Source organism: Phodopus roborovskii, unplaced genomic scaffold (assembly GCF_943737965.1).
Source record: "Phodopus roborovskii unplaced genomic scaffold, PHOROB, whole genome shotgun sequence".
Lineage (NCBI taxonomy): Eukaryota > Metazoa > Chordata > Mammalia > Rodentia > Cricetidae > Phodopus > Phodopus roborovskii.
This window is the reverse complement of record NW_026126602.1, coordinates 12,695,217-12,707,859: the sequence shown is the minus strand read 5'-3', so window position 1 is coordinate 12,707,859 and position 12,643 is coordinate 12,695,217. Positions and strand designations below refer to the sequence as shown.

Genomic DNA, 12,643 nt, shown 5'->3' with positions numbered 1-12,643 from the left:
TTCCCCCCCCCTACAAAAATACACCAAGTCTAATTTGTGTGGACCATATACTCACTGGAATGTGGTCAAAATTCCAGTAGCTAGCCCCTTAAAGATAATGGGGTCTGTCCCTATCCCTCATCTCCCTACCAGAAGCCATTAACTGTGAAGAGCTATATTTCAGCATCCTTATTATAATTTTTAAGGATTCTCTTCAATGGCTTTCAGGATGGCCAATAGGTCTAAGGTACCAGACTTCATTTTAAAGTAAAAGATGTTTTTTTTTTTAATCACTCCTTTAAAACAAACAAAATAGAATATTTCTTTCCCATATGTCTTTTATTTATGTGTCTTCCATAAAATAAAGAATGTTATCTATATGTTTTCAATTGTGAAGTTTTATATAGACATATAATACAAAATTTTACATATAATGTATTTGAAAATACTGTTGCAAATTTAAATAACTTCTTTCATATGCTTTCTAAACTTTTTCCTTTCTAGCAAGTGATATACCTACTGGCTGCCCTAGTCAGTGGTGGCCTTATGCAGGTCACTGCTACAAGATCTATAGAGAAGAGAAGAAGATCCAGAGGTATGCCTTGCAAGCCTGCAGGAAGGAAGGTGGTGACCTGGCAAGTATCCACAGCATTGAGGAGTTTGACTTCATCTTCTCTCAGCTAGGATATGGTGAGAAAATTCCCCTTGATACCAAGCCTATCACAGCTGCCTCCTTGCCACCCATCTCTAGCAAATATAATCATACATGTTCAGTTTAAATGGATAGTTTGTTGACAATATAAATTTAAGTAAATAGTACTTCTGCCAACAAAGATTATATAGTAGTTTAAATAAGTGAGTGCATCATTAAGAAGATTTTAGTATTATATTCCCACATATGTTTATTTGGGGGATGTCAGTGTTTAACTTGGCCAGAGTGTAAAATTTGGAAGTGTGTGTGTGTGTGTTTGTGTGTGTGTGTGTTTGTAAAGCCAATATTATAGCTCACAAGAAATGTCCATAAATCAACCATCTCATACTCAGGATTTTCTCTTCTCCTTCTTTACTGGGGTGTCACACAGAGCAAGAAATGACTGACTGTGAAAGTGCTATCCTAAACCTTTGAGAGAAATTTATATCTCAATTTTAGGATAACCTTTTAAGGCTATACAGGGAATGTACAAAACCAGCAAGTTTTGGTTTTGTACTGGATGAGCCAAATAATCCAGGAGGTCTTTTAAGAAAAGCAGGCTAAACAAGAGAAAACAGATCATCCACAGGACCTGCTCATTACATGACAATCATATTCATCTAGGCTGCTGAGTGGCTGCAGCTGGCCCTAATTCCCACCCAGCAAAACAAGAGGAAACAGGTGGTGGTGATGGAGGGGCCTTGCTTCCTGATGCTCATCGCCTGAAAAGTTACCAGGGTGCAGGGGAAGAAAAGGCATTTAACAAATACTCGAGGAGAAAAGATGTTGGGGGCTTGCAGACACTACCGTTCGTAGCATTAGGGTACAGTGGGGACCATGTGCCCCTTAGAATCTGATGAGTGTGGCCCGGAGGCTCAGCAGTGTGAGCTCCATAGGTAATATGAGGAGGAATCCCAGAGTGACAATAAAACCTTGTGCTTCTTTGACTCTTTTCCTTCAGATTTTTGTTTATTTTGTCCTATTCTGATTTGTTTTGGTTTTATTATTCTTTAAAGGCCTGTTTATTTCCTATAAATAAAGAAATAAATAACACCAGGGTATGCTGGTCCTCATGTGACCCTGCTACTGGGCAGATGGAGATATGGCAATCCCTGACAATCACTGAAAAGTCAGCCAGGCATACTCCGAAAGTTAGTTGATGGAGCCTGAGGAAGGGTGCATGAGATTGTCCTTTAGCGCCTGCATTCATTGCATGCACACCTGCATACTTATATACTGCCCCTCCACATGCAAATAGCCCTTGCAGCAAGTAAACAACATCTTAATTACTCTGTGCTCACCTAGCCTGGGCAACTCAGATTAAGTGATGGAATTATAATCACAATGAGAGTATCTGAGTAATGGTCACTTAAGTTTATCACGACCTATTCGGAAGCTCGAAAATGGATCAGTTTGGAAGCAGGTTAGTTAAGTCCTACTCTGTGTGGCATGATATAGCTACAGCAGAACCATGAATTTTTATTGCCATAATTATTTGGGGTAGCTGGATGGATGACCAAGGTTTTGTATCAAATCAGCCTGAGGACAAATGAATGACTTGGAGAGCTTTACATAAAAAAAAAAAAAAAAAAAAAAAAAAAAAGGGAGTTATGAGAACTAGAGACATGGCACAGTTGTTAAGAACAGTTGTTACTCTTGCAGTGGACCTGGGTTTGGTTCATACAATGCAGATAGCAGCTAACAACCATTGTAATTCCAGTTCCAGAAGCTCTGATGTCCTTTTATGCCTCAGTGGGCCCTGCATGCACCTGGTACACAGATATACATGCAGACAAAACATTCATTCACACAAAAGAAAAATAAATACATCAAAAAAGAAGTTGCTAAACACAAAGTATTTAATCTATATCATTTATAATATTTCAAGGAAGTATTTCCTTATTTAACAGAACAAAATAGTCTTGATGAAAGTTAAGTTATAGAAAACTGAGATTATTCTAAATAAAAACTTGTCAAAATTTCTTTTTAGTTGAGATAGAAGCTCTTATTAATCATATTAGATATTAGTCATGGGAATAAAATAAGTAGATAATCTGGAGCCTGTGTATGAAGGGTATGAATACCAGTTCATGTGATGTTTTAACTGATTTATGAAAATTTATTTAACAAATTGAAACATATGTCCATGTATATATGTATGTGTGTGTGTGTGTGTGTGTTTGTAGGATATTAGTAGAATTGTGAGCAGTCCAATAGGAAAACAGTTTATTAAGAAAAATGTATATGGGAGTGCCATAATAAAGCCCAATTCTTTGTAAACTAGTAAAAACAAAACAAATATACACAGAACACTCTTACCTATAATTTTTTAATTTTACTTTTTTTACATCCTAAAGTTTACATTGAGGGTACATGAAGTCTTTCTGAAGCCTGTGTATGTTACTCAAATCTCCTGATCTGCCAACTCAAGTGAAAGGAAGAGGGGCCCATCCTGGCACTGTCCCCACTTCAGGGTTCTGGAAACATCTGCTAGAGCTGGCAAAAGGCCATGTGAAGACTTCTCCAAAAGCTGGTTGGCAACTTTCAGGAGGAAGAAACCAAACACTTAGGGAAACTCTTGCAGGATATTGTCCTCATTTTCTACCAAACATCATCTTTATAAACTTTGAAGTCATTGTCTTTTTCCATTCAGAGATTAGAATCAGAGGCTACAATGCCATGAACAGTTAAACAAATTGAACAGGTATTAAATTGTATAGCATCTAATTTTTAAATTTGGAAATGCTTATTTTGTATCCTGAGGTCTTCAACCATTTATTCCATTATTGTTGTGACATTCATATCATAGTCATGTTACTGCTCATAGAAGTCATAATGCACCCCCCCAAGAACTTCAAGATAAAGTGTTCATATTTTAGATCTTTGTTTTGCTGTGATTTTAGTCTGAATTTTTTAGTTTTGCTAGTATTGCACATTTTATAACAAAAATTATCAAATATGTTTTTATTTATGGAAATCAGTGCCAAATGTCAGTTGTCAGCCTATCTTTTGAGTATTTTACCGTGTGTGTGTGTGTGTGTGTGTGTGTGTGTGTGTGTGTGTGTGTGTGTGTTGCTTGTATGTCTGTGCACCACTTGTACCCACAGAGGCCAGAAAGGGGTGTCAGATAGTATGGAACTAGGGTGATAGCTTGTTATGAGCTACTGTGTGTGTGCTCAGTACTGAACAAGGGTCCTCTGCAAGAGCAACAAGTGCTATTAGTTACTGAGTCATCTCTCTAGTCCCCCAAGGAGATGCTGAGAATTGAATCTGGGTCCTCTGGAAGATCAGCCAGTGCTCTTAACCTCTGAGCCATCTCTCCTTCCCTGTCTCCTTAGTTTAAATTTCTGTCATTTTCTAGATAATTTTCACTTGAAATTTAGTGATTAAACTTTAATAGAGGTACTTACAATGTTGTTAATAATAATATACAACAAATTAGGAGTGACTTAAAAATTTATCCTAAAGTATTTATTCAAAACTGTTCACAAGATTTGTTAATAATCAATTAATTGATAGTCAAGTTCAATGATATATATGATATGTATATATATATATACATATCAAATATATCCACACTTGATACTGTATATACATCATGATATATGATACTGTAGTTTCAGAAACATAAGTTATTTTCAACAATAAGTTAACTTTACAAGGTTTGGGTTGCTCATTTCATTTTTACAACTCCCATAAAACATATTATTACAACTAAAAATACAGTCACATTTACAATGGAAAGAAAATATTGAAAAACCTAAAATTGACAGTATAATATATAGTTGATACATATCTATTGCATGTAGAAGATTATCTATTATAATAGTTCTCTAAGATCAAGGAAACATAGCTGTGTGGACAAGCCTAGTGCCCTCTTTTCTGATAAAAGTGCTGAGCTTTGGCAAGTGATAAACTACTTAGGTGTTTTTCTTCCTGTGTAGACTCACAGGATGAATTATGGATTGGTTTAAATGACATCAAGATTCAAATGTACTTTGAGTGGAGTGATGGGACCCCAGTGACATTTACCAAATGGCTTCGTGGAGAGCCAAGTCATGAGAACAACAGGCAGGAGGACTGCGTGGTGATGAAGGGCAAGGTGAGGTGCTGTGCTGACGCCTGATGATGATGTTGGGAGCCTCTTTTATCTGCCTTATTATCTGTTGAGATTGCTTCTGTTGTTGATATAGATTCAAGATGCACAATTCAGATTCAGTTTCTTGAGTGTCTCACAATTGTCTAGCAAAGTCAAGAAGACCACAAGATAAATGATACAAAACAGTAATTGTGGGGTATCAAATGACCTTTTCACAGGGACCACCCAAGACCATCAGAAAACACAGATATTTACATTATAATTCATAACAGTAGCAAAATTACAGCTATGAAGTAGCAGTGAAAATAATTTTATGGTTGGGGGTCACCACAGCTTGAGGAACTTTGTTAAAAGGTCACAGCGTTAGGAAGGTTGAGAAGCATTTAACTAAAAGGTAGCATCAACTAATAAGTAATACTGTCTCTTGCTAAATTCAGAAGCATATACATGCATGCACACATGTTGTGTATGTGTATATAGTACTACTTAGAAATTTACATATGTTTACATTTATATATGTATTTGATTTGATTCAACAATTCAGAGCTTTGTTTACACCTTCAACTTGTTGCTCTGATAGACCTACTTGATTCTATTTTGAGTTTCACCCTAAAATTTGTAGCTGAGGAGCCACATTTGACTTTTCATATTATATGCCAGTCTTGTATTAAATGGTTCATTCCGTGTTTTAAATTTGATTGCCGTAATCAGTGAATATATTTTTTTTTGTTAATGGGTGATATGCTATGGGCATTGATATAACTTCCTCATTTGCACAGGGGATAATTGTGTGCATCTCACAAGAGGAAATTAACATTAAAAAGGTTTATGCATATATTATGAATAACTCCTGGTTCAAATGTGTTGTTAATAAATATGACCTGTTATCTTTATAATTTAAAATTATTGTAATTATTTTAAATCTTGAGAGTAGGGCTGGAGAGATGGCTCAGAGGTTGAGTGTTGACTGCTCTTCCAGAGAGGAGAATAGATGTGACCCACTGAGAGTGGACAGAAGTAGCATTCAGGAGGTAGAGGAAGATGGTGGGTATGAGAATAAGCCTTGGCACTCAGGAAACAAGAGTGATGTTATCTTAAAGAGTAGAAGAAAATCTGCAATTTATAAACCTTGCTCTGGATGTAGGTCTAGAAACTAGATGGTAGTGAATTAGAGATGAATAATTAAAGAAGGGTAATACTTGAAAAAAATCCTCAAATTATCAATAAGGGAAAGAGAAGGAGATCTTAAGTTGCTGTGCCTAAGGAAGTGGGGGAGGGAGAATGTTAAACAAGGTGGGAAGTTGAAACTATCCCCAACATCTTTCATCATCCAAGGAAAAGGAAGGAAGAACTGCTGTGATTTCAGATTTGCTTTTACGTTTGGTTTGTTGAGCATGATATTTTCTTGGATGGGCTACATGTACTTGTTTAACTTGAAGACCAAGGAGAAGGCTCCATACAAACCCACCAGTGAGCATCATGCTTTAAGGACCTGATGATTATCTCCCTAGATGCAAAAAAGCCTTCGACAAAATTCAACACCCTTTCATGATAAAGGTCTTGGAGAGGTCAGGGATAACAGGAACATACCTAAACATAATAAGAGCAATATACAACAAACCAACTGCCAACATCAAACTGAATGGAGAGAAACTTAAGCCAATTCTTCTAAAATCAGGAACAAGACAAGGCTGCCTTCTCTCTTCATATCTCTTCAATATCGTACTAGAAGTTCTAGCTAATGCTATAAGACAACAAAAGGAGATCAAGGGGATCCAAATTGGAAAGGAAGAAGTCAAACTGTCTCTATTTGCAGGTGATATGATAGTTTACATAAGCGACCCAATAAACTCTACTGGGGAACTCCTAGAGCTGATAAATACCTTCAGCAAACTAACAGGATACAAGATAAACTCAAAAAAATCAGTAGCCTACTTTTTTCAGATGACAAAGAGACAGAGAAAGAAATCAGAGAAACATCACCCTTTACAATAGCCACAAGCAACATAAAGTATCTTGGTGTAACGCTTACCAAACAAGTAAAAGACCTATATAATAAGAACTTTGTGGCTCTAAAGAAAGAAATGAAAGAAGATACCAGAAAATGGAAAGATCTCCCATGCTCTTGGATAGGTAGGACCTGAAAGTATTTAAATTTTTTTCTCCAGTTCCATCCACAGAGTGGATTTGAATGTTCAAGATGAAGAATAATATTAGAACCATAATCTCTTTACATGTGCGTAGTTAGAGCCAAATATGCTGCTTATGTGTTAGACATGAATTTTCAATTGTTTACAGATGCTAGCTTCCCCTAGCTGGCATACATATGGCCCTGGGTTCAGCACCAGAAACAATCAAATGTAGCAGGATCCTAAAAGAGATAATCATTATTTTTCTTTTGCTATGCAGGATGGGTACTGGGCAGACAGAGCCTGTGAACAGCCACTTGGTTACATCTGTAAGATGGCATCACAAGCCCATGCTCCAGCACCAGAGGAGGCAGAAAAGGGTTGCCAGAAAGTGAGTACAGACCATGCACACTGATAAAGATTGCCATTTGATACAATGACTTTATTTTGTAAGAGGCAGTGCTTACTTATCGTCAAAGACCAATGTTTCAACTGTGAATATTCAGTCTTACTGTTCTTGAAGTTTCCTAGGGCAGTCTCTGTTTAATAGGGAAGTGTACTTACTCATTGGTTCTATGAAGAATGTCCTAACAGGAAATAAAATGAAGCACTTAAAAGATCATGGGATAGATGGTGAGATGAAGACAGGCTGTGAGAGAAATTGCTATGCAGGAATGTAGTCTGTGGTCCTATGGTCAGTTAAGAACATTGACTGAATAAACTTGAATGTTGATATGCTGATAGCAAGTTATCCTTGGCTGGTTCCCTACTGAGAATGTTTTGGATACACTGGAGTTGAGAGAGAGACAGAGAAAAGGGAGACAGAGTGTAAGACATGTAGACATAGAGAGACACAGAGACAAACAGAGATTCTTGGATGCTGAAATAAATCATCTTGTAAATGATTTCTAAAGGCATAAAGACACAGTTTTGTAGGTTTATGGTTATTGTTTTCCTGTTTGCTGAGTAGCTCATCTTCCCCCTTTGTACTTTCTCACTCTTCCTTAACTAAAGGCAAAGTAATGATTTTTTTCAAGAGTGTTCTGCTGTGGTTACATTGCCTGATAGCAAACACCGCAGGATAAGAACCTATGACATGTAACTTGGTATAGGACAAGTAAGCTGCAAAGAAAAAAAAAGCAATTAGCACAAAAATCACAGCATGGGAGAGGTGTCTTAAGGGTCATAATGATGGCCAAGACTACTCCTAGGTTCGCTTTTCAGAAACTTTAGCCAGAGAAGTTATAAAGTTTTCTTTTCTTTTGATTTGATGTGCATACTCATGTGGTTATACATGTGTGAGCTGGAGTTTGCACTGTGCCTTGTGTACACATGTGTATGGAGGCCAGAGATCAACATGGTCATTCCTCAGCAAGACTGTTTCTCTCTCTCTCTCTCTCTCTCTCTCTCTCTCTCTCTCTCTGTCCACCCCTGTGTGTGTGTATATGTGTGTGTGTATGTTTTAAGGTGGAATTTCTTATTGACCTGGAGCTTGCTAAGTAGTAGTGACCACAGGGATCTACCTGCCTGCCCCACTACACCAGTGCTGGGGTTACAGCCATATCCCAAGCTTAGATATTATGTGTGTTTGGGGGATGAATTCAGGTCTTTCTGTTTTCAAGGCATTCACTTTACTGACTGACCTATCTCACCCTCTCCCTGTATAGATTTTGCACCAACAGAGACATGGCTAGCATCCAGGCTCTTGTCTCCAAGCCAATGCACTTTGTTCTATTACCAGCACATTTACAGCCTTTGTGTAATCATTATGCATATGTAAGAGATCATATGGCATTGTCATTTTCTAACATAATGAAAATGTTACTTCGTATAACACATTTTATACACATTTCCTATCAGTTGCCTCATATGTATAAACTGATAATCCAGTTTAATCATTATGTAGTAATAAGAAAATAAAGAAATAATTTATCAAGTACAGTTATTCTTAGGTTATAATGAATATACAGGCAAACTATTATAGTCTTATTTAGAAAGACCAGATACATTGTGCACAGAGAAATCCATGCACTCAGATTCAAAGTTGATGGCATTTAGTCAATTCTTTTGAATATTCTTTAAAAATTGCACACAATTAGTACAAAACGCATGACACAGCTTGAAATAGAATATTTGAATGAATGTCCCAAACCAATTAGTTACAGGAAAAGAAGGAGGGAGGGGAAGGGTTACTGCAATGCAAAGATTACATTGTATAGAATTCAAGCCAGGCAGTGGTGACACACACCTTTAATCCTAGCACTTTGGATCTCTGTGAGTTCCAGGACAGTTTGGTCTACAAAGCAAGTTCCAGGACAGACTCCAAAGCTACACAGAGAAACCCTGTCTCAGAAAAAAAAGAAATCAGGAATGCTTAATGTAGGATTCCCAAGCTCATCAGAGTTGTAGAGATGCTCAGAATATTGAGACTAGTCTGACCAAAAGTGTATTTACTTCGATTAAAAACTTCTTAATACACTTTGACCGGCCTGGACTAGAAACATCACTATATCATGATTATTGAATTATTGATAACATTGTGAAAAGTAACACTTAAAGTTATGATTTTTAAAAAAATGTCATGGAATAAAAAGGGAAAAAGAACACCACACTGGCCACAAACAGTGACTTCCTCAAGTGGCTGGGAAGAGTATGGCAGAGATATAATAAACATACTTTATACCTGGACTTTCATCGTATGCAGCTTTCTTAAAACTGGAAGCCCATTATATGGATCTGAGTTCCACTTTCTTTTTCTGTTCTGGGGTACATGCATGTATTCATATGCATATGTGTGTAATGAGTATGGTTTTTCCTCCCGCCGCCAGTCTTGTCCTGCCTCTGCACCAGCCCCAAATAATACACAGAGACTCTGTATTAGATATAATTCTGTTGGCCCGGGTACTTGTTTCTTATCCGCTATCTCTGTCTTAATTATTAGCCCATTTCTATGTATTTCCACATGGTCTTCTTACCAGGCAGTGGGGCAGGTGTCTGGTCTCCCCAGTCTCTCCATGCTGACTCCTCCTTACTCCTTCCTATTTCCTCCTTGTCTCCTAGTCCCTCCTATCTTTTTTTCCTATTGGCCAACAGTGTTTTATTCATTAACCAGCATGAGAAACATATACAGAATGACATCTCCCATCATATGTGCTCATGTTTGTGTATGTAAGTGGAGGCTATTCAGCAACCTGTGATACCACTAATGGGAGGGCTCCCACACTGTTTTGTTTTCTTGTATTATTTTAGCAGATTCCTTTTTCATGCAGTATACCCTGGTGTCAGTTTCCCCTCCCTCTACTCCCCGCAGTGCACTCCCACTCACCCTCCCATTTGGATCCATTCTGTTTCTGTCTCTCATTAGAAAAGAACAGGCTTCTAAGAGGCAACCACCCAGCATGACAAAATATAACAAGATGAAGCAAAAACTGTCATATCAAAGTTGGACAAGGCAAACCAACTGAAGGGAATGAGTTCCTAGAGCAGGCATGACAATCAGAGACCCACTCTTTCATACTCTCAGGAGTCCCATAAAAATACTAAGCTAAAAGCTATGTGCAGAGGACCTGGTGCAGACCCATTTAGGCCCTGTGCTTCCCACTTCAGTCTCATACTTGCCTTGCTCAGTTGATTCAGAGGCATTGTTCTCCTGGTGTCCTCCATCCCCTCTGGCTCTTCTTCTCTGTGGGGTTCCCTGAACTCTGAGGGGAAGAATTTGATGAACAACTCTAATTTAGACTCTCTCTATCTCCCTCTGTCTTTCTCTCTTCCCCCTCTCTCTTTTTCTCTCTTATCTGTCTGTCTCTCTCTGTCTGCCTAATATCTGTCTCAGGATCTCTGCCTCTGTTCCCATCTGCTGCAGGAGGAAACTTGAGACATATTCTCTCTCTGGCCTGGAACTCATCAAACAGGCTAGAGTGACTGCTCAACACCAGGGATCCACTGTTTCCTTGGGTCCAGTGCTGGGATTAGGAGACCTGGCTTTTGTTCTCAAGGATTGAACTCAGGTCTTTGTGCTTGTAGGGCATATACTGTACCAGCTGAGCTGTCACCAGCCTCAGGGATTTCAGTTTATATTCTGTGTTACCAGAGTGGGGAATGTTAAGCAAAGAAACCTGACTTATAATGCATTACCAGGATTTTCACTCAGGAGAGTTAAAGGGTCTGGTAGGAAACACATGTGTTTTAAATCCTAACAGGAAAAAAAAAGGGGGGGTCGAGACCGTGGATCAACCACTGCTTAAAACTGTGTTTTTATTACGATGCAATCCAAAATGTATTTTATTCTTATTATAATTTCTTTGACTGGTTTATTTCTTGTTGTTATTGTGTGGAATTCTTCATTTTGAGAGCTTATATTTACCTTTCTATTCTTGAAAAATTTGTCACTCTTTTAGTCTATTCACTGTGCTTCTGAGACTTGTTTTGGGTAGATTTTCAGCCTCCTATTATGGTGTCTATTTTCTTTTGTCCTGTATGTGTATATGGTGCACATACATGTGTGTATGCCTGTTCTCATGTGTGTCATGTGTGTAGGTGTATGAGTGTGTATGTGTATGTGTCCTAAATTACTCTGGGTGTCTTCTTTGATTGGCCATTTTTGCTTGCAAAGGCAAGGTCTCTCACTGAACCCAGACCTTGCTAATTCTGGCTGCTCTAGTTGGTCATCTTACCCTGAGGCTCTCCTGTCTCTTGCCTCTTGAGTGTTGGCATTACAGGTGGAGTCACACCTGCCTAGCTTTTGCATGGGTCCTGAGGATTTGATATGTAGTCCTCACACCTGCTCAGCAAGTACATTATCCCTAGTACTACTGTTTATATTTTCCTATGAATATATTTTAAGCTTATTTTTAATCTTCCCATCCCTCTATCCAATTTATTAATTCTCTGTGAACTCTATTTACTTTTTAATCTGACTATTTTTAACTTCATTTCTCGATGTGAATTTTTCTTTTCTAGAAGTTCTGTTTTGGTTTAATCCTCCATATTTTGATCTTTATTATTTCTTTAGTCATTAAAGCATCTCAAATATAGTTATCTGTATGATACAGTTTTCTGATTGTTCTATTATGTGAACTCAGTAATTCTTATCTAAAACAAGACATTTTTCCCCATGGTTTGTAATTTTTGTGAGTTAGTGCCCATTTGCTTTTCTCTCCTCTCATATGTACTCACACCCTCCATGACTTATTTTATGGAAAACTCACTTGTATGGTTTTGTATTGTTCTTAGAATGCATAAGAGATTCTCTTTGTGGAGACCAATTATTAACTTGTCATTCTGTCATGGATTCTCACACTCTACAGAACACAGTTGGAACTAGACCCTATCTGTAGTACAGTCTTGGCAATCATTACTTGACTTTTGCAGTGTAGGACCTAAAATCCACAGCCTTGAAAACACTAAGCAGTCACCCTACCACTGAGAAACCTTCCCCTACCTTTGGTTTTTTTTGACAAGGTCCTGCTATATTTAGCCCAAGCTGGCATCTAACCCCTAAGTCTCCCAAGTGCTGGCATTACAGGCATACCTGGTTGGTATTTATGTTGAAATTTAAGACTCTTTTCTGGTATCTAACACCCCAAGCAGATAACAGGCCTGTTAACTTGGAGTTATATGTCTAGAACTTTCTATTTGTCTTGCCACAGAAGAAAGTCAAGCACTACTCTGGGTGGATGAGAGGACCTTGCCCTCAGACCTCAGTGTGTATTTGTTACTCCTAGTACCCACAAATGTAGCTTTCAA

General features: G+C 38.0%; 1 protein-coding gene across 1 annotated transcript in view; it reads left to right on the top strand.

The window, feature by feature from the left end:
• Window positions 1-12,643, top strand: part of Mrc1 (mannose receptor C-type 1) — a 91,907-nt gene that overhangs the window by 35,221 nt on the left and 44,043 nt on the right. The window contains exons 7-9 of the mRNA XM_051205643.1: window positions 484-669; window positions 4,615-4,772; window positions 7,179-7,289. Coding sequence (XP_051061600.1) covers window positions 484-669; window positions 4,615-4,772; window positions 7,179-7,289 — 455 coding nt within the window. The remainder of the gene's footprint in view (window positions 1-483; window positions 670-4,614; window positions 4,773-7,178; window positions 7,290-12,643) is intronic.